The following is a 23,230-nucleotide window of genomic DNA, read 5'->3' on the forward strand; positions in this document are numbered from 1 at the left end:
ACAACAAATGAATAAATGGGAGACAATTTCCTTCAGGTGCTTTTCAGTGCATTTCCACACCGTACTTCCTTCTTTATAATAGTCCATTCCAACGTGTGTGACGTATGATGACGTCTTCATTCAGTTCACTTGACCGACAGGGCGAATTGTGAAAGAGCACCAAAATATATAGGCCTACACATGAATACGACAGTATGCCAGACTTGGACAACTAGATATATACCGTAATTCTAGTTGTCTGTTCCGGACAATTGTTCACCAAATGAAATGTCACATAAAACCGTTATGGTCTACTTAACCTAGCTGGCGTCTTACGTCATAGAAATTGCTAGAAAATGTCCAGAGGTTGTAACATACTTCGTAAGACCTGTGAATTAAAGCATTGCACCTGTAGCATAACATTGCACAACCGTTTGAACACTTGTTAAAATTGCTTCATAATGCTTATCACTGTTACGTCACATAAGCTGGTTACGTGCAGTTGAAATATTGCAATCAATTCGTCATTTTAGCATTGTCGTTTTGAAAAGTTGGTCGAATATTTAACTGTTTGCTTGGTGCTTACCAACTAGACGAAGTTTCCGTCTTTTATCTAAGTAATTTGTATCGTGGTGGCAAGTTTTTAGTGGTACGGTGTTGCCCCGCCTTCTTCGACAGCCTGTTGGCTATTTTTTGCTGAAATACAATTCTCGAAAGACGTTCCAGAAGAGTATTTTATCGGTGTCATCGCATACAGACGAACGGATCCGGGAACTTTATGTTACAACTTTCCCACAAAGATATTATGGTTTACCGCTGTGACCATAAAAAATAAAAGACGATCCTCTGGCTAGTGTTGGTATAGAAAAACTTTAAGCACAAAAGAAAAATCAAAGACGTGTTATTGTCAGTTGGGATCGAAGAACTTCAAGCTAAAAATTAAAGACGTCTCTTTGCTGGTTCGTGGCAAGAAAGAAAATTAAAGACTATCGATCTGTGCTTGAAGATTCAACTGGACGAATCCAAGCAAGTTTTGTGGAACTTTCAATAGCCGAAATTGGAAGACTCCAGAAGGGGTTAGACTTCATATACCCCTACAACTACGGTACTGTGCATTTAAATTGTATGCTCAAATTCTATGAATGGAGACAAAGGACCAGATGAACTTCAATTCGCTTTTAATTCCAATTCATACACAGCATGAATTTGTTGTATATCCGGATTTCGAGCATTTAGCTCTCTTCAGTACAACTTTTGAATTGCGAATGAACAACACTACAAATGAACTGGTATTTATAGCGAAAAAGGTTCCACGTTGACGGCGATGGCATTGCAAAACAACGTCAATCACTATGCCAACGTGGAGCAAACAATTTGGACAGTGGCGAAACGGTTGAACGAACAATGGATAAAGGCCTACGAATAAAATTAACACGTGGAGAAACTTGCGTTAACAATATCGACGTGGAACTTCATTGCGCTAGTTTAACGTCTTTGCGGACCAGTATAAACTGGCTGTTTATACTGTTCACCAGGCTGTTCACCAGGTTACTGTTAGGCTGTTCACCAGGCATTAAATTAAATGATATGAGATGTTCTACTGGTGCAAATTAAGTGATATATCTTGTGATAGTTTAGCTTAATTTGCACCAGTAGAACGTTGTAAGATATGTTGTGAAATCAAACCTAAATTTTACAAGCCGCCTAATGCGGAACTAGTAAAAGCGACCCAGCCATTTAAAAGGCTTAGTTTGGACTTCAAAGGTCCGTTGCCGTCATCCAGTAAAAATCATTATATACTAATGATAGTAGACGAATTTTCACGTTTTCCCTTTGCCTTCCCCTGTTCGAATATTGACTCAAAAACTGTGATAACTTGTTTGAATCAATTGTTTTCGTTATTTGGTATGCCAAGTTATATTCATACTGATAGAGGTACTGCATTTATGTCTCGTGAACTGTCTTCTTATCTTCAGCGGCGTGGTATTGCAAGTAGCCGCACGTCTGTGTATAACGCACCCGGTAATGGTCAGTGCGAGCGTTACAATGGAATTGTTTGGTCTGCAATCAAGTTAGCTTTAAAGTCTCGAAAATTGGATACTCGTCAGTGGGAGTTAGTGCTTCCTGATGCTCTTCAATCAATCCGATCACTTCTTTGTGCTGCGACCAATCAAACCCCACACGAACGTTTATTCAATTACAAACGTAAATCTTCGTTTGGAACGTCTGTGCCTACATGGTTGAGTAGTCCAGGATCTGCTTATCTGAAACGTCATGTCCGAAACAGCAAATACGACCCGTTAGTAGACGAGGTTGATGTGGTGCACACTACACCGAATTATGCCGTAGTCCGTTTGCCAAGTGGACGGGAAACAACTGTTTCTTTACGTGACATCGCTCCGAGAATGGAAGAAGAACCTGCTCTGAATGAAACAACTAACCCCAGCGGTATGAGTGTTGGTCAAAGTACGAGTGTTGACAACGGCCCTACCGAAGAGCACCCAAATACTTTAGACCAGGGTTGTCCAAAGCCTGGCCCGCGGGCCGCATGCGGCCCGCCGCCTCTTCTAGAAAACTTTTAAAAATTACCGTATATCCTCGCATAGAAGCCGACCCTAGAAAAACAACCTTAAAATGGTAAATTTATAAAAATCCGCATATAAGTTTTATGTTTAATTTGTAATGAAATGATATCTGTTATGAAAGAGTACAATGTACAACGACACTACAGCACTCTTCATGTCACTGGCTATGATAAATACACTGGTGAGGCGCGGCGAGCCCTACTCAATGATCTCAAATCAAACCTGCGTAAGCGTCAAGAAAACATGTTTCAATTAGTGAAGCCTTCGTCTTCTACAACCATTGCTTCTTATGATGTATCACTTTTGATGGCTAAATCCAAAAAACTTCAATGTAGCCTATTCAATGCTCCGCTGACTATAACTATATCAGAAGCCGATGACGATTTGCAGCTTGAATTGTGTGACTTGCAAAGTGACCAGTTTTTATTAAGCAAAGCTACACTGCCAATCACTCAATTTTGGCCTCTTCTTTCTGAAGAGCATTATCCTAATTTACGCCGTTTTGGATTGCACTTGCTGTCAATGTTTGGCAGTAGGCTACCTACCTTTGTGAAGCAGCATTTTCCGCAATGAAGTCGATTAAATCCAAAGAGAGGAATCTACTTTAACAAACATCTCTCGAAGCCTGCCTTCGTTTAGCCTTAACCTCAGTTGACATTGACACAAAGGAGCTGGCTTCCAAAATGCAGGCACACCTATCTCACTGAATTTTAAGTAAACTGTACCGTTTTACGTACTTCCTTAAATGTTTTTTACGAATAAATTTATGGTTTATTCTTATTCATACTTGTCAGTTATTTTTAAGGTTTCCTGGTCTACTGACGTCGCTTAAAATTTCCAAAACTCTCTTATTCGTAGTATTCACATCTAGACGAGTCAATATAAGGTTGAACCCCAAAAAAATTGATACAAAAGGTTTTTCAACGGATTCTGTTACCTATGGGCCTACTAAATAACATACTAAAAGTCTACCAAAATCGGACCTCCAGAAAGGGGTCATTTTCAAGATGGCGTCCAAGATGGCCGCCGGGATGTTACATTGCCTATATCTCAATTGCTATTCAAGCTAGAAAGGCGGTTTAGGGGTCTATCCCTAGGTTTTCGGGGTCAATGAATCGAATTAAATAGGTTAACTTTCGATAGGCTGATTATCTACTGAGATACGTATGATTTGTATATAATATACGACCTGGGAGAGCCCGGGGACATTTCGGACGCAGCAATAGGCCAACATCAGACAGAGCAGAGCACGATATTAGCAAATTCACTTGAGGCTTGAGATAAACCGCAAACAAAATCATCTTGACTTCCATTATGTAACACGAGCTTGAGAAAAGTGGTTTTCCAACATTTCAGTTTCTATACTTTTGGCAGCTTGATAAGCCGAATAGTGGTAAAATTTTCAGAGACAATTAACTCCTCACTTTTCATCTGAATAAATTCCATATGTATTGGTGCAAAACGGTTTCCAGTACACTTTAAAATAAAACATATTTTCGAAAACAAAACACTCGAAAATCCGTCCGTAGTATCCCCAATCTCCCCTAATAAGATGGAATTATCATAACAGCATATTACATGCGGCATAACAGGTACTATCAATACAGGCATCTAAGAAAAACTGCAACCAACAGGAGGCTCATACTTGGCCTCCTACAGTAGATGAATACAGGGGATTAATCTGTTCTAAAGAATGGCGTACCATTAAAGTCTGGACACAGACACATTCAGAAAATCATTGGAATTACAACAGTAGGCTACAAAGGTAAATCGTAAACCAGGGTGATCAGCCCGTTTGTTGTCTTATTGCCTACGGCTGTCTCTATTCATCATCTTCCGACTCGTCTAGAAGAAACTTGTTATGTGAATTGTCACATTCTTGCAGTTGGCATGGTCCACATGCAGCGGTACATGGTAGTCCGTATCCTCTACAGGAGCAGCGGAGTGTCTTACAGGCAGTGGAGCAGTTGCAATGAATGACCTTCAAGAGACTGTCTGGAGCAGCCTTCATTTTTGACATAAGTAGGATGAGCCGATTCTTTTGCAGGTTCTACCCCCAAGTCATGACATCCATACTCTCTGCTTTTCCCATCCAGACCATTATCTGGTAGTGAACTCGACGACAGTGAAATTGGGTAGCAGATTCAGTTGGTGGCAGACTCTCGGGCGTTACAAATGATGAAGCAGAGACAACTTTCTTGCTGAAGGTGTTGTATCGCATTGTCGCAAGGGAATCTGTGCTCTTGCCATCAAAGAAGACAGCCATTACTTGGCACCCAAGGTCATCGATTATCTCTGTGGTCTGGTTTGGGGCAGTGAATGCTTTAGCACAAGACCGAAGAACAGGATCTCCATGCACAAGTTTCCGAAAAGCAGTTTTCTTGCCAACACCGAATATCCCAGACTTAGTGTCACAACCAGTCATGGCATGGATAAATATCAACTCAAAACACATGTCATGTCCAAAGATTTTTTTCAAACGGTTGATGTTGTATACTTTGGTACTGCCATCAGCTTTGTAGCCTACTTGTCTGACCTGAAATAAAGGCCCTCACTATCTTCTTGTGCATAGTAAACAATTAACACAAGGAGATCGGTATCTTCTCTAATCAGCGTTGTTGTCTGGAGAAGAGATGTCTCCACTGCGGCCTTCACAATTTCTACATCAGCATCCCCAGATGCATTTACCACGGTGCAATTTTTTCCCGAAGTTTACCACTTATCATCCAAATCAAATTTTGTTTATTGGCATCTTGTGAAAGGAACTCCTCCTTCTTGCCTGTGAACATAGTCTCAGCTGTAAAGTTGACAACGTGATGAAGATTACGTCCTCTTCTTTGATGCATGTTGTCTTTAATGGTCGGCCCTTCTCCATAGCCGTCAAACACAATGGTCGTACCGGATCCATATTGCTGGATGGTAAAATCAACATATGACTGTGCTATTTCACCATAGCTTTGTCCACGCTGCCATGGTATGCGGTGAAGGAGTGAACCGCCATCAAGTACGTGGCACTCCGTTTTTGGCACAGAATTACTTGCGTGACTTTGAATTGGCACAGAATTACAGGATTGCATTACTTGCGTGATCACAGATCGCGTGTGCTAACTGTGGCTTATCAGTTTTTCGGAATACATGTCTCGATTCAAAGAGAGCAGGAGGGAAAGGACTAAGCTCGTAACACATAACTTCCTCCAGTGATAGATGTCCAGCTTGGAAGACCACCATGAAGCGTTGAAAAAGAAGTGCAGTATCAATGGTTCGATCAGGAGCGACCTTGATAGCAGATTTTTGCCCAAGGGTCCTGGCTTTATCCTTTCTACTGAATGAGTATGCGAATGCAGGTTGTCCTGTCATTTTTTGTCCAACAGTCTCATATTTGTGCACGTTCACACTATCATCGGCTACAACACCAGTGACAACGCCCACTACGAACGACAACCGAAAATACCGCTTAATTGTGTACAAAAAACGCCAAACTAGCCAAAGTCGGCGGGAAAATAGCACGTCTGGCAAAACTCTTGCAACTAGCATGTTGCTCCAGGAGGGTCAAAATAAAACTATGCAGCAAATATCGCGTCGATGGCGCGAAAAAATGTTGCTTTTTTCATAACTAACTTTCTTAACACTATTAGCGTTTTATCGCTTAAAATATCCAAAAAATAGCAAAATGAAAGCCTATAAATTTTGGTCCAAAAACCCCAGACTCAAAAATAAAACCACAGAAGTGCATTAAAAAAACAAGCTCTGGCAGCCCTGCGTGACTTTGCCTGAATAAATCTTTTTGACTTTAACAACGATTGTAACAACCGATTTTTGTAAGGTCAATAACGGACCCTGCATCCCACTGCTGTGCCTTATTTTGCTCGACAGGAACGGCTACCATTTAGGCCTCAATTCATCACATCTGACTCAAGCTGACCAATGTTTATTCAAGTACACAAAAACACTTACTTGTAATCCACGCACACAAACCAACCATCATCAGAAAGAAATTATTGAAAAAATATGCCCGTCCACCGCTCTAGTCGAAACGTAAAAGAACCTTTTCGATAAATGAAACACGAAGATTCAAAACTCATGCGGCTGGAGTTCACTGAAGCATGAACGCAAAACAAGAACATTCAAAATAAGAAAGGGATCGCATAAATCATTTCTACAACGATAACTTCATTTGCATTGTGATGCAACTATGCACGCATTCATGTGATTATGATGTCACAAACACAAGAACAATAACAACATGAATACCACCATCTACCCAATACGCAAAATTATTTAGAAATATGCCGTATATTTCCTTGAAAATGACCTCTTTCTGGGGGTCCGATTTTGGTAGACTTTTAGTATGTTATTTAGTATGCCCATTGGTAACAGAATCCGTTGAAAAACCTTTTGTATCAATTTTTTTGGGGTTAGGTGCCTTTTTTCCGTATATTGACTCGTCTAATCTTAGCTTCTTTAATCTATTCCCCAATATGTTTTTATGATAAATATAAAGATTCATTTACACATGTACGTGTTTTACTTTACATCTGGTACGGTGAGACAGTGTATAAGAGGAAAAATGTCAACTGCGGCCCGCGATCTAATTTCCTTGCCGAATGCGTCCCGCGTCCCATAAAGTTTGGACAACCCTGCTTTAGACGAACCGGCAGATCAACCCTCCAATAATCCTAAGCCGGCATGCTCCGAAGGATTTATTCCAGAACCGCGTCGATCTACTAGAGTTCGAAAAGGAGTAGATCGATATGGAGTTGTACCTTATATGTAAATGCTTAGTTATACTTCTGTAATTCTGTATATGCTCTCATTTTGTTGTAGGGAAGAATGTCGTAAAATTGCGTTATTATTGCGTACTATTATTGCTACTGTGTTTCCTTTACTTTGCTTCTGGCTGATTAATTGCTGCGTGACTCTGCTTACTCGATGAGTTGCCACTCACATTGTAGTGCAGTGGCTGGGAAGCTTGCATGCTGTTTAGTTTGAGCGCGTCTTTTATTATGGTTATTTTATGTTCCATAGAGTTAAGTTTACAACCAGTTAATTAAAGCCTTACAAAGGTCAAAGTAAACTAATGTGTTTTAGTACAATTGCTTATCAAAATCATCTATTCTTTTTTGTATAAAAAGTGGGTCATAAAACTAATCGTAATACTCGATGTAAAATTCAGCATTTTTATATGCCGAAACAGTATTGTATTCATGTTTTATAAATCCATTTTCTATTCAGAAAATATCAATATAATGCGGTTTGAACATAGCTGAATTTTAGCACGGATACAACGACTGGTTTTATGACTTTTATAGAAACAAGGACAGAAGAGAAGTAATCTACTGTAATTGCAAACCCGCGCATGTTTACACCGTCTTGCGATGTTGAATCCACGTCGAAATAATTGTATTAGCGTTGTATTCAATTCCTCGTACTATCGAACTGTAAATTTGCAGCCCCCGGTAACTTCAATGTGCCTCATTGCATATTCTTAAATATTTCTGAACTTGTATGTACATAACCTGACAGAACACAGCTTGCTTTACCATTGAATGAAGTTGCAAAACGTTGCTGCTAGAGCCTTGTGCCAATTGCTGCATTCCGGTATTACTGTAACCAAATCAAAATACTTATCAATATTTTGCTGCCAAACTGACATTTTTATCGCATAAACGCCCATTAGGCAGCTTCTTTGTAATGTATTTCTCCAGGTTCACAATGATTTGACGCATAACAAATACTGCGTTGAATAAATGTAAATATTGTTTGATTTTGCTTCTGAAGAAAAGCGTTGTGACGTTCTGTTAATTAATGAACCGTAACTGTTTTATTTTGAATTTCTTTCTGACTTCTGTTTACGTAGAGCATCATCGACTTTATCGTGTAATCTTACTCCCAGTACTAGCCTTGTATTTAGCCGAGTTCACATTGAACTTACATTGAGAGACGCTGTTGCAACTATAATACATTGCATTTAAACCGCGTTTTTTGTCGCATGATCTTCCATTCGTTTCGTGGATTACATAATACTAGTATTTGATAAACGCCACCCTGCTTGTTCAGCTGGTCTACATTTGTTAATAAAGCGTAGGAGTTGCTGTTCTATGAACCGAGGTCACAAGATCGTAATCTAAATTGGTGTGACGCGCGTTCAGAAATCTCATTACGGCATGTAATTGATGAAGCATTGTTCTTTTAGTCAAGCAGCGAGCTTGTGTTTGAGCGTGGGAAAAGTTATTATTTTGCATGAAAAATATAGATTCAAATTGAGATAATGCAAAAACAATTTAATCACAACATTGCAATGCATGTTCTTCATTACTCTACCAAAAAACAATGTGTAAACTCACGCTACAATTACAGTCATAAGTCATCTCAACATTTCAACGTATATGAACAGTTCTAAAATTCACATAGTTTTAATTTTCGAATATGCTCAGCGCGAATAATTTTACAAAGTGAATCCCAAATTTTGAAACCGTGCCTTAAAAAATAACAGAGATATCACTCCTAAAGCATAAAAAGAATCTACAGCCCTCCCCCCCAAACTGAGCAAGACTCCAGGAGCCCAACCTTCTAAGGGTTAAACTTGTTTAATGTTTTTTGTCTAAAAAATATAGGACCAATTAACACAACATCACTATGCACATTTTATTATGCAAAACATCACCAGGGTTGTTGGCCTACTGCCATCATAGCATTGGCCCTGGCTGCTATAGTTATACCACGTGGGGTGTTAACAAGGGTTGCCTAACAACGACATTCAGCCAACTCAAAGGATTACCTGTAACTGAAAGTGAAATTTTTGTCACCAAAATTTGATTCCTTGCGGCGAATTGCTGCCACTACAACAGTTACCTGCTACCGAAGTTGAGATGCGTACCATCGCAGTCGAGTTGCCTGCCAGGGAAATCTGATTGTCTTCCATCAACACCTAGCTGTCTACAACAACAAAATAAAATTGGATAAAATCAAAATCAGATCGTCGTCGTCAATCGTCGTCATGAATATCACTCGGATTCGCTTCAATAATTAAAATTTTAACCCTTCAAACAATCACATTGACAGTTGCAATGCATTTATTAATCTTCAATGAAAAAGTATGAATTAGTTTGAGACCAACAAGCTAATTAAATACAGTTTTAAAAGTTTCGCTTTTATATCGTTAGCGGACGCGCTGGGCATCCCTGGTAACTTCTGGTATGACAACCAGTAGTTTGTTAAAGTTTTTGATATGTACGGCACATCAAAGAATTTAGGAATCTACCGCGATACATTGCCTTACCACATCATTGTTTTTTTGTCGATATACCTTTTACCTACGTTTTGATCGAAGCTGCGTTGAACAAACTATACATGATAGAAGCTACTCAATTAAGCTGTATTTTAATCAATGTATCCAGTAAAATCATTTACGTTTATTGCAATGTGCTAGGAGGAAACTCCTGTGCACGTAAAAGTATATTCCAAATAATTGTCGCTGCACTGTCGTTTTTCTGGCAGCACACAGTTTGTAAAGCTCTATTGCAGACTGCAATGCTGCGATAGCAGTCCAGAAGGCACTGCCACTGCAAGTGGCCATGCTGTTTCGAAATTGGTTTGAGAATACTTGCAAATACACAGAAAATTATGCAGTTAAAATTATAAGTTGCATATTTTAGAAACAGACTACTCGTCGTCGTCGTCGTCGTGTGAGCGTCTGGGGCCAAGGGTCTATCCTTTTACCACCCCAGATTCACGATGTTCCCGGACTACACTGGAAGGCTACTAGAGAGCAGCCAGTCTTTGGTTTCATTATCCATGACACGCAGACCTTCCACTCCGTTAGGTGGCTTGAAGATGGAACAGTTATTGATGATGTGGTCTGCAGTCTGTTCCTCGGCACCACATTCACAGGAGGAAGAAGAGGCCATTCCCCATTGGTGCATGGTTGAGCGGAAAAGCCCGACGCCCGTACGGAGACGGTTGAGGCGCACCCATGCCTGTCTTGGTAGTGTCAGGCCGATGGGGCGTGTGTTGCGTCGGGGATGAACGAATAGAGTCTGGTGGCGCTTGACTTCCATTCAGAACTCCATTTATGGTCCGCCCAAGTAGCGGCAGAGATGTCTTGTATATCAGCTTCGTTGATAAGAAGTTGAGCGGCAGGCACGAATGGGTGTCTTGATTTCAGTCGACTGGGGTGCTCGTTTGGGAGAGCAGAGATCTTGTGGTGGAGAAGGTGGTTAGGCTCAGGTGCCCGTCGAACGAGGGACAGAGTGGCTTCTTCGCGACGAAGCTCAGCGGGTTGGATGCCAGCGAGAATGGGGAGATTGTCCAATGGTGTGGGACGCAGGCATCCGGTTAATGTGCGCAGGGCGCTATTTATGGCAGTGTCGATGTTGTGGCAGTGAGCACTGCGGCACCAACAGGTGCACAGTACTCTGCTGAAGAGTAGACAAGGGCTAAGGCTGCTATACGCAAAGTGTCAGCCCTCGCCCCCCAGCTAGAACCTGCCAGGCGCTTGAGTAGCGCAGCGCGGGATGTGAGTTTCTTTCGCAGTGACACCAAATGGTGGCGGTATGTGAGCGATCTGTCCAGTGTTACCCCAAGATATCTTGGTTCGGGGCAGAAGGACAGAGATTTTCTGTTGTTCTGGACGTGTAGCTCACGATCAGCTTCCCGATTGGAGTAGTGAGTAGGCTACACAGTAAAACTGTGACTGATAAAGTTATTGACAATGCTGAGAAGTTTAAAGATTTTTCAGATATCTTTTTTTCAAAGAATTGTTAAAACATTAAATAAGTCGATAAGTACCTTGGTTTTGTACACAATGGTAGACAAAATTGATCGAATATAACTTATAACAGTGACGTATCCTAGTTGATTTTCGTAGGCATGCAATGGAAGAAAGGTCATAGCCAGTGTAGGGAGGTCTGGAGCAGGCCCGGATTTAGGGGGGGCAGTTGCCCAGCCCCCCCGACTTTTGAAGGGCCCCCCTATGTGGAAAAAATGTGATTTTTGCGATAACTACCAGGCAGGGCCGGATTTAGCAATAGGCTAGGCAGGCTGAATCCTAGGGCCTCAACGTCCAAGGGCCTCGAAATTCGGTTTCGAAGTTTGTAATTCTTTTAAAAACTTATGCAGATGATGCCGAACATAGATCTACACATACACTGAGTTTAAAGGACGTTGGTTTGTGGAAAGAATTATCAAATGAAGAAATAGCCTACTGGATAGAGAGAAGCCCTTCTGAAGTTCAGCACAGTTGTGGTCCATTTTTTAGTTCCAAACGAGTGTACAAAAAGCAATCCAGGTTTTGCACAAAAACTCTGTTTTTTGCAACGAAAGTCAATGGTGAAACATATAGCAGAGAGTGGCTTGCATATTCCCCCGCAAAAGGACGCGTATATTGCTTTGTTTGTAATCTCTTTCCAAATCGTGCATCTTCTTCAGCTTTAGCTTCTGATGGTTTTGATGACTGGCACAACTCTTATCTTATCCAAGCTCATGAAAACTCAGAAAAACACACAAATGCCATGTTAACCTACCTAACAAGGAAGCGAGGATAAACGCTTACTTCAAAGCTGGAGGATCAAATAAAAGCAGAACAGCAGTATTGGTGGCATGTAATGGAAAGAATCACCGCTGCAATGTGTACTCTTGCAGAACGAGGCTTGCCTTTTAGAGGGGACAATAAACGATTTGGATCTCCCAATAACGGCAATTATCTTGGTCTTTTAGAACTATAGTGGCCAAATTTGATCCATTTTTACTTGCTCATATCAATCGCTATGGAAATTTAGGATCAGGAAATCCCTCTTACTTGTCAAAAACTATTTGCGAAGAGATGATTCAGCTCATGGCTAAAAAAGTTAAAGAGTCAATTCTGGCTGACGTGAAAAAATTGGGATATTTCAGCTTTTCTGTTTATTGTACTCCCAATATTTCACATACCGATCAGTTAACTTTGTTTATCAGATACGTGTCTCCTGTAAACGGTTTACCAATTAAGTGAGAAGTTTATAACTTTCCTTGAGCTGAAAGACCACTCTGGGTTGGACATGGCAGATTTAGTGCATAAATATCTCACTAGTGAGCTTCAGCTTGATTTTAATAAATACCGAGGGCAGTCTTATGACAATGCTGCAAACATGGCTGGTAGGTACAACGGTATGCAGCAAAACATTTACAAAGAAATAAATTTGCAAAATTTATAGGCCGCTCAGCTGTTGATTGCTGTCTTGATGCAGTGAACTGTTTTGGATCAATGAAATTTACACCTTCTTTTTCAGCTTCCACAAAGAGGTGGGCAGTTCTAAAATCATTTTTGCAACCTCAATCAAAAGGGCCAAAACATTTGTCAGATACTAGGTGGGATGCACAATTGCAAATGCACATGCAAAAGCTACGGAAGCTATTTTGGAAAGTTACACTGCCATCACCAATGCTCTCAGTCATTTGCACTCCAATGTAAGTAAGAAGGGTGATATACCAGACTTTATGCTAACAACCTTTTGCAAAAAATGGAAAAATTGGAATTTGTGTTGATGTTGCAATTTTGGTCCAGAGTGCTTTGAAATCGTTTTCACAGGGTTAGCAAAGCCCTTCAGAAATCTGAATTGTTATTAAGTACTTGTGCCGAATTGTACAGTTAACTTGTAGACTTTCTAAGCGAAATTAGAGACGAGTTTGATCAGCAAGCAAAAGCAACCTTGCCGAATATTAACTACAGAGCTGTCACTAGGAGACAAAGAAATGCACCTGACACTTTAAGTGAACTCTCTTCAAAGGAAAGGTTTAAACTAAATTCCTTTATCCCTATGCTCGACGCACTTGAAGCCAATTGAAGAAGAGCTAATGTGTACAGTGACCTTGCAGAAATATTCCTCTTTCTTGCTAATCTGAAAGCAACTAAGGTAGAAACTGTACGAGGCGTAGAACTTTTAAAGGAAGCGTATCCGGAAGATGTTAACCCGAAACTTACTGATGAACTTCTACATTTTCATTTGCAGGCTACGTAAGACAAACACAAAACCAATGGCTTACCGGTATAGATAAGAGCAATCTATTTTTTTGTCTCATGGAAACTTTTATGCAATTATGTGCAAGGAAAAATTTAACACTGCTTTTCCTAATGTGGAAGCAATATTGAGACCGTTTCTAAGCTTAATGGTCACTAACTGCTCAGGAGAGAGATCTTTCTCAAGGCTCAAAAGCATCAAAAATAAACTGAGATCGAGTCTCAAGAAAAGTTGTCTGCACTGAGCATTCTGTGCATTGAGAGTGACAAACTTATACAGATAAATTTTGATAAACTTTTGCATGATTTTGCTTTGACGAAAACTAGAAAAAAAAATTGGTAGCCTAGTCTTACTCTATTTGATGACTGTAACTATTTTTTATGTCCTCGTAAATAAACTTTACAATCATTGTAACGGTTGTTTAATCAAAGAAATTAAAATTACAAGCAAAACTACCTTAACTAAATTTTTATTCTTTTAATTAAAAATTTGCACCAATGAATGTGGAAAAGGAAAAGAACGAAGAGCTTAATGCACACATATTTTTAACATTGAGCAATGACATGTGATGTTGTTTAGAGAGAAATTCTGAGCTCAAAAATAGGGAGGGGCCTCACAAATGGAATAGCCTAGAGCAGTGGTTCCCAACCTGGGGTTCGCGGACCCCTTGGGGGTTCGTAAGAAAGCATTTGGGGGTCCGTGATTACCTTAATGAATTTTGGAAAAAAAAAGAAAAGCGATCTTTTTACTTTCATTTTTCTGTTTAAATGCAAATGTGTCAAGTACACCGTACGTTTAAAGCGCTCTGTCAAGAAGTAGGGACAGATTACGAAGTACTTTTGTATCATTTTGAGGTGCGTTTGTTATCTACAGAAGAAGTTTTAAAACGACTGCAGCAGCTAAAAAATGAGGTATCAACTCTTTTGAAAGCGAAAGGAAGTCCACTCTCAAAATTATTTGAGAGTAAAAGTTTTCTATACGGCATGGCCTACTTAGCCGATATTTTGGGTCATATTAAAAATGTTAATCATGGCATTGCATGGCATAATCAAGAACCAGGTGTGACAATAATTGAGGCACCTGAAAAACTGAAGGCGTTTTTAGCCAAGTTGCCGGTTTGAAAACGCAGATTGGATGCAGGTAATTACGCTAACTTTCCAATGTTAGAAGATCTTATTTTGATGGATGAAACTCAAAAGAGAATGTACTCTTTTTAACTGTATGAGAAAAAAGTTTTGCGCACACTTGGAAACCCTGCAAATCTCATTTCGACGTTATTTTAATTTAGAACACCTGCCGAACGAAGTTGAAACATGGATTCGAAATCCTTTTCTTTTTAACTTGAACAACATTAGCGATGACGATCTCAACAAAAATGACCTAATTGATTTAAGATCAAAAGAGTTATTACGCATTGAATTTCATTCAAAAACTGTGGAAGAATTTTGGTGCCCACAACTGCAAACCTACCCATTCTTGGCAAAGCAAGCGATTATTGTTTTGTTACCATTCATAACCACTTAACCTTTGCGAGGGAGGATTCTCAGCTCTTGTTACAATAAAAACTAAACATCGAAATCGCCTGGACGTTGAAGTTGACATGCGTGTTGCATTGTCAAAAACTCAACCGCAGTTCAGTCGTTTAGTTCAGGAAAGGCAACAGCCGTCTCATTAAATTTGCTTACGTTTAAAAAGTTTCGGCATGCCACTTTGGGTCACCTTAATATTCAAATACTGCTGACATTTCTTGAACAATTCATTCATTTTCTTATTTGAGCAACTGTTTAACCTGATATGTGCCGCAGGAGTCATAGCGGCACTACAATATGACACAGTACAGTAGTTGAGGCAAAATTTAGGTAGGGGTCCGCAGAATTAATAATTTATCTAAAGGGGTCCGTGACAACCAAAAGGTTGGGAACCACTGGCCTAGAGCCTCTCATGGTCTAAATCCGGCCCTGCTACCAGGAATAACCTATCAAGGCTTTATCAGTCCGAGGATAAAAGATTCAAAGCTAAACCAGTTAACATTTTGCATGTTGCTAGTGCCAAAAAAGTAGAACAAAAATACACAAAATATCGTCAAAGACAATGTGTATCAACTACAACTCATTCAAGCAGCTTACTCATGCAACTTTGCCTGCCATCATGCGTAAACAAGTGCGCATTCAATCAAATTGAAAGCTTACACGATGTATTATTGAGACCTGCATTAACGATCAGCATAAGTCAATTAGTCACTAGCAGTCACTAGCAATGGCCTGTAGCAATGGCCATAAGTCACTAGCAATGGCCTGTGCTAGTCAAATCATGGCTCAACATACCTCATGAATATTACAAAGATAAAGTATAACAAGAACAGCGTAAAGGGAACAATCCCTGTGGGAGGTTCCTCGCTCGGTAGGACTCCAGTTTGTGGGCAGGCTGGACCAGATCGTCACAATGCTACTGCCCCACAAACAACACAGCAACAAATGAAAAAGAAACTCAGAAAAAAATGGAAAAACAAAACATTGAAAATTGGAACATGGAACGTTAGAACACTTTACCAAAAAGGAAAACTTGATAATATCATTGAAGAAATGAAGAGATTGAAGATCAGCATTCTTGGTTTGGCTGAAATGCGTTGGAACGATAGTGGGCAAATAAAGAAGAATGGTTACAATGTAATTTACTCAGGAAATCAAAAACACTCTAATGGAGTTGGAATAATACTTCATTCCAAAGTTTGTGCTAATTTGTCTGGGTTCTGGGCAATTTCAGACCGTGTTCTTCTCGTAAAACTAAAGAACTTACAACATGACATTAGTCTAATACAAGTATATGCGCCAACAAGTACTGCTTGTGATGAAGAAATTACCACATTTTACGGCGACATTGAAAGAGCCCTACAAAACTGTAAACACAACGAAATACCAATTATAATGGGTGACTTCAATGCTAAGGTCGGAAATATTGCTCATGGAAAAACAACTGGAAACAACGGTTTAGGATACATGAATGAAAGAGGCACAACATTGATTGAATGGTGTCACGAACAAAACTTGTACATTGCCAACACCTGGTTTATGAAAAACCCTGAAAAACTTTGGACTTGGAAGAGTCCTGATAATCACACGAGAAATCAAATTGACTATATTCTGACATTTCAAAAATTTCGAAATACTATCACAGATGCTTCCACAATTCCTACAGCCGACTGCGACAGCGATCACAACCTATTGGTTGCCAAGTTTAGACTCAGACTACAAAAAGTTAAGAAACTTAAAAAGAAACAAAAATTGATTGGAACTTCTGCAAGGATATTAGCCTAAGAAATGAATATCAACAAAAAAAAAATTCGAAAATGAAATGATCAGCTCAAAAATCAACAACAAAAACGCAACATCAACAAAGGAAGACTTCAACGTGATTAAACATTCTCTAATCAAAGCAGCTGAAATTTTTCCCACGGTTGAAGCCTCAAAGCATAAGAACTGGATGAAACCCGAAATTTTAGATATGATCAAAGAGAGAAGAAAATATAAGAACAAGAATGACTTAGAATATAAACGCTTAAGCAACAAAATAAAGAAGGCTTGCAACGAATCAAAAGAAGACTTTCTCAATAACGAATGTGCTACTATTGAAAAAATCTACAATTTCACACCAGGTGAAGCACACCAAAAGATTAAAGCAATAACAAGAAAATTCCAATCAGTACACAAATCTGGGTGTTTAAAGTCTAAATCAGGTGAAATACTTTTGGAAGAAGACAAGATCCTTAACAGATGGAAAGAATACATTGAAGAGTTATATGGGGACCCAGAAAGAACAACAAAACCGTTTAAATTCTCTGAGCCACTTTCAGGACCAACCATCTTAAAAAGTGAAATAATATTTGCTTTAAGTAAAACTAAAACAAACAAAGCATTAGGCCCAGATGAAATAAGCACCGAAATGATAAAAGCACTAGATGACATTGGCATTGACGTACTCCACGCACTCTTCAACAAAATATATGACACCGGTGAAATTCCAACTGATATGACAAAATCTATTTTCATTACAATCCCGAAGAAACCAGGCACAAGAGAATGCGAAGAACATCGCACAATTAGTCTGATATCCCATATTATTAAACTACTGCTGAGAGTCATCATGAACAGAGTTAGAAACAAATTACACCCAGAAATAAACGAATGCCAATATGGGTTCATGCCTGATAAAGGAACAAGGAATGCGGTCTTCATTCTGAAAAACCTCGCTCAAAGATCAATCGAAATGCAAAAAGACCTGTACTTGTGCTTCATCAACTATAAAAAAGCTTTTGATAGAGTTCAACACAATGAAATGTTATGCATGCTCGATAGAATTGGAATAGACGACAAAGATCTAAGAATCATTCAAAATTTATATTACGAACAATCAGCTGCTATCAGGATAAATGATGACTGCAGTGACTACACGCCCATTCAGAAAGGAGTAAGACAAGGTTGTGTGCTATCACCTGACCTTTTCTCATTATACAGCGAAATAATTTTAAGACATATTGAAGATGAAAGAGGTATTAGTATTGGAGGAAACAACATTAACCACATACGATATGCTGACGACACCGTTTTGATAGCCGAATCGGACGTAAAACTGCAGAACATATTAGATATTGTGTGTACGAAAAGCAAGATATTTGGCATGGAATTAAATAAAAAGAAAACAGAAACAATGGTCATAACAAAGAAAAAAGCAACCGAAACTCCTATTTGTAATTTATCAGTTAATGGAACAATTCTTAAACAGGTCCAAAAATTCAAATACCTCGGTACTATGGTGAATTGGGATGCAAGAGACGAAACAGAGCTCAACATAAGAACAGCCCAAGCAAAAGCAAGCTTCCAACAAATGAAACCAATTCTTTGCAATAAAAATATCTCTTTCAAAACAAGATCTAGAGTTTTAAAATGCTATATTTATCCTGTTTTTCATTACAACTCTGAAACCTGGAATATTTCAACAAAAATGGCAGAAAAGATTAATGCTTTTGAAATGTGGTGCTTCCGTAGAATGCAACGCATTTCATGGCTGGCAAAGAAAACAAATAAAGAAATTCTACACCAAGTGAACCAAACCAGAACTCTGTTAAAAAGTATGAAAACCAGACAATATAAATTTCTCGGCCATGTAGTAAGAAAGCAAAAACTGGAGCATCTCTCTTTAACTGGTAAAATTTTTGGAAAGCGGGCACCTGGCAGACAAAGACAAACACATCTGGAACAATTTAACGACAAGACAGCAACAATCATCCATGCAACATATAATAGGAACATTTGGTCTAATTATTCATCTGAGGCCGTCGATGCCTGGTTCAGGCAAGGCAATTGAAGAAGAAGATAAGTCAAAATTTATTTTTTTTAAACACAACAATAATTTTTAGCACAAAGTTTTGCTTTAACTGTCATCATATTCCTGTTGAATCTGCTGCCACGGTCAAATCTGGCAACCATAGTTTAATGACTTATGGTCTGTTGCAGTTACTTCTAAAAGGAGGTTTATTCATTCATTTATTTATGTTATCACCCGACCATCAACAAACATAACAAAAATATCACTTCTCACATAACGAGGCAAGGGTTTGAAAAAGGTAAAAGCAACACAATTTATACGTTAATGCGTGTTCTAGAGAGAAATGGATTTAGCAAGGTTACAACACCTTGGAAAATTTAAAAACAGAAGCAAAATTGGTGTCTATTGTATTGGTGAACATTTTCTGTCGAGTAAGACATACACATGTTATCCGCAACGGCATCTACGTTGCATTCATATCATATCTTAAACCACATTGTAATAAGCAATAAAAAAACACAAACTTTCATACAAAATTAACACCGACTACAACCGCTAGGCGATTTCATGCCATGAGCATTAATGCTTTCATACTTTCACTTGTGCTGTGGACAGAAAGTATGCTACAGTTTAACGAAGCTTTACACAAAAAATACATTTGCAAACACCTTCTGTAAAAATGTTCTGTACACAGCACTCGTTCAAAATCAAAACAAAAACGTTTGTCGGTAAAAGAAATGAAATTTCATTTCTGATAATAAAAAAATGTAGAAAGCAGTAGACTAGCCTATTGCATTGTATAACGATTAAACTTGGCAATTATTCTATCCTTTCAAAAACGGGAAAATGGTACGTTTTTGAACTTTGGATGTCAAACAGCTTTTGCATACATAGATTCGGATGCCCAGCACTTGCAACTCACAACCAAACAACCATGCAAATGTTTGAAACGAAACAAAAACCAATTACCAAAAGTCTTGCTTCGACACGAAAATAACAAGCCAGTTTACTATTTGGAAGCAATACTTTGTCTAAAACATGTGCAGAATCTTCTTGTTTGTAGTAGGCATATTGATTATGTACAATTTAAAATTTGCTTTCATTCTAAACAGAAGGATGACCACTAAAAGCAAACTGTATCTGTTGAACATAATTATTCAGCTGCCACAAATAGCCTAGGACCTAGGTAATCATTCAATACCATCACAAACAAATGATCGACTAAGATTTTGAATTGCTAGTTAAAACAAACAGGTTTTTAAAACAGTCAGCCAGATCATTTCAGCCAAAACCAAATTGTTATTGCAACTATGGTAAACAATGCAATAATTTACCTTTTTACTTTCTGCCAAAGAAGTTCAAGATGAAATTCTTCAAACTGTCACGCCAAATATAAGTATTTCCACATTTCAGCAACCATGTCCCATTGCACTGTAGGCTACCTTCAGCTAGCTAGTAATCTTGAAACAAGAACTTTAATCATAGCAATGTTTTTCTCTTTGGCTAAAGCAAACATCAGAGCAGCCTCCAATACATCGGAATTTTGGCACAAGAAAAAACTGACTGTTGCGTCATCAACACGAAACAAAATTGCACCTGGACAAGATTGTTCACGGCTCATGTTGGCTCATTTTAATAACATATCAAGTAAAACACAAAATCAAAAGCAAACGGCAGTCGATTAACAGCATATAAAAAGACATTTCGAAAATTTTCCTATTATATATAAAATGTCAGCTGTCAGCTGTCAGCTGTCGGCAGAAGGCATTTGAAAAAGAGTCCGTGGCGGGCTTTCGACGGGCATGTGCCGGTCGAGGCGGCGGCGGCAGACAGGTCGTCGAGTGCAAGACGACGACGAATGAAATTGGTGAGAATGGGCAATAACACGGGGGAGCAACGGGTGACCGCGAGGGGGGTGACAGAGTCTGGTCAGACCGTGATCGGATTGGTAAAGAAGGAAACGAACGAAGCAAGCAACCATGTCGACGGGCAAGTGAGACGCGCAGGGCAGAATCGCTGCTGTCCGCAGTCGCGCCGCTGGCTCAGAGACGAGATCGGGCGAAGCCGCGGTCGTCGCGGGAGAACGAAGCGCCGCGCTCCGCTCCGACCCGCGGTCGGAGCGGGGCGCGCGAGCGACAGGTTGTCGTAGCGCCGAAACGACGGGCGTCTCGCGAAAGACGCGGCGTCCCGGCCTTGCAGGCCGCGGAGCCGAACGAATTTAAAGTTGTTACCTGGTTGATCCTGCCAGTAGTCGTATGCTTGTCTCAAAGGTTAAGCCATGCAAGTCTAAGTGCGAGCTCTCGTACGGCGAAACTGCGAACGGCTCATTAAATCAGTTACGGTTCATTTGATCGTAGACGCACGTCGCACGTGGATAACTGTGGCAATTCTAGAGCTAATACATGCTAAAGGCGCCGACGCCGGCGGCAACGCTGCCGGCGAAGGCGCGCATTTATCAGACCTCGCCGGCCCGGTCGCGTCGTCGTTCGCGGCGCGCGGCCGGTCCCCGTGGTGACTCTGGATAACTGAGCGGATCGCGCGCTTCCAAGTCGAAGGCGACGGATCATTCGAGTGTCTGCCCTATCAACTCGAGTCGGTACGGTCTCGGCCTACCGCGGTGGTGACGGGTGACGGGGAATCAGGGTTCGGTTCCGGAGAGGGAGCCCGAGAAACGGCTACCACTTCCAAGGAAGGCAGCAGGCGCGCAAATTACCCATTCCCGACGCGGGGAGGTAGTGACGAAAAATAACGATGCGGGACTCTGAACGAGCGCCCGCAATCGGAATGAGCACATCGCAAAGCAGTGCGGACGTTCGGCGCGTCGTCGCTCGCCGGCGGCGCCCGGGCGCGCGAGTATCGATTGGAGGGCAAGTCTGGTGCCAGCAGCCGCGGTAATTCCAGCTCCAAAAGTGTACGCTTAAGTTGTTGCGGTTAAAAAGCTCGTAGTTGGAATTGGCGCCGGCGTCGCCCGGCCGTCCGACCTCGCGGTCGCGCACGGCCGGCCGCCGCGCTTTCGGCCGCCGGGCCGCGCTTTCCTTGACCGGACGGCGCGCGCGCCCGGCGCCGGTTTTACTTTGAAAAAATTAGAGTGTTCAAAGCAGGCCCGCACGCGGCCCGGATAACGACGCACGGAATAGCGGAAGAGGGCCCCTCCCTCGACCGCCGGCAAACGACGAGACGAGAGGCAATGATCGAGAGGGACGGACGGGGGCATTCGTACTGTGCCGCTAGAGGTGAAATTCTTGGATCGGCGCAAGACGAACAACTGCGAAAGCATTTGCCAAGAATGTTTTCTTTAATCAAGAGCGAAAGTCAGAGGTTCGAAGACGATCAGATACCGTCCTAGTTCCGACCGTAAACGATGCCGGCCCCGGGCCGCCGCCTGCCTGCAGCTTCGAGTCGAGGCGGCGGCGGACCGGTCGAGGGAAACCAGAGCTTCTGGGTTCCGGGGGAAGTATGGTCGCAAAGCTGAAACTTAAAGGAATTGACGGAAGGGCACCACCAGGAGTGGAGCCTGCGGCTTAATTTGACTCAACACGGGGAAACTCACCCGGCCCGGACACGGCGAGGATTGACAGATCGAGAGCTCTTTCTCGATTCCGTGGGTGGTGGTGCATGGCCGTTCTTAGTTGGTGGATCGATTTGTCTGGTTAATTCCGATAACGAACGAGACTCTGACCTGCTAAATACCCGGCCGCTCGCTGACCGGCGACGCCCTTCACGGGGCGCCGCCACGAAGGAGCGTCTGCCGGCGTTCTTAGAGGGACAGGCGGCGTTCAGCCGCACGAGATTGAGCAATAACAGGTCTGTGATGCCCTTAGATGTTCGGGGCCGCACGCGCGCTACACTGGTCGGATCAGCCGGAGCCTCTTCGCTCGAGATCCCGGCTCGAAAGGGCCGGGAAATCCGGCAACCCCGACCGTGCTCGGGATAGGGAATTGCAATTGTTTCCCTCGAACGAGGAATTCCCAGTAGGCGCGAGTCATCAGCTCGCGTCGATTACGTCCCTGCCCTTTGTACACACCGCCCGTCGCTACTACCGATCGAGCGTTTTAGTGAGGTCCTCGTATCGGCTTGGCGCCGGCCTTCGCGGGTCGGCGGCTCGTCGAGAAGACGATCGAACTTGATCGCTTAGAGGAAGTAAAAGTCGTAACAAGGTTTCCGTAGGTGAACCTGCGGAAGGATCATTACCTGAACCTCTTCGAAGGAACGTTTTGAGCCTCGGTCGGCCCGTCCTGGAGACGGCGCAGGCCCGGCGAGCACCGGAGCGACGAAAGCGCGGCTCGAGTGCCCCGGAACGGGGCTCGAAGCGTCGGGGGACGACCGCTCGACCGGCGACTGCACACAGCT

General features: G+C 41.4%; 2 protein-coding genes and 1 non-coding gene across 3 annotated transcripts in view; 2 read left to right on the plus strand and 1 right to left on the minus strand.

The window, feature by feature from the left end:
• The window catches only part of LOC145775386 (rabphilin-3A-like), a 74,850-nt gene extending 68,248 nt beyond the window's left edge, over positions 1-6,602 (minus strand). The window contains exon 1 of the mRNA XM_082586678.1: positions 6,519-6,602. The gene's annotated coding sequence lies outside the window, so the exon portion shown is untranslated. The remainder of the gene's footprint in view (positions 1-6,518) is intronic.
• Positions 6,603-15,885: 9,283 nt separating this feature from the next.
• On the plus strand, positions 15,886-16,872 carry LOC145776302 (protein CFDP2-like). Its single transcript, XM_082587704.1, has one exon. It carries the CDS (start codon positions 15,886-15,888, stop codon positions 16,870-16,872), a length of 987 nt encoding a protein of 328 aa, XP_082443830.1.
• Positions 16,873-21,108: 4,236 nt separating this feature from the next.
• On the plus strand, positions 21,109-23,070 carry LOC145776423 (small subunit ribosomal RNA). The gene has a single exon (XR_014290224.1). It is a non-coding gene; the product is annotated as a small subunit ribosomal RNA (ribosomal RNA).
• Positions 23,071-23,230: the final 160 nt, after the last annotated feature.

This window comes from Aplidium turbinatum, chromosome 8, assembly GCF_918807975.1.
Source record: "Aplidium turbinatum chromosome 8, kaAplTurb1.1, whole genome shotgun sequence".
Lineage (NCBI taxonomy): Eukaryota > Metazoa > Chordata > Ascidiacea > Aplousobranchia > Polyclinidae > Aplidium > Aplidium turbinatum.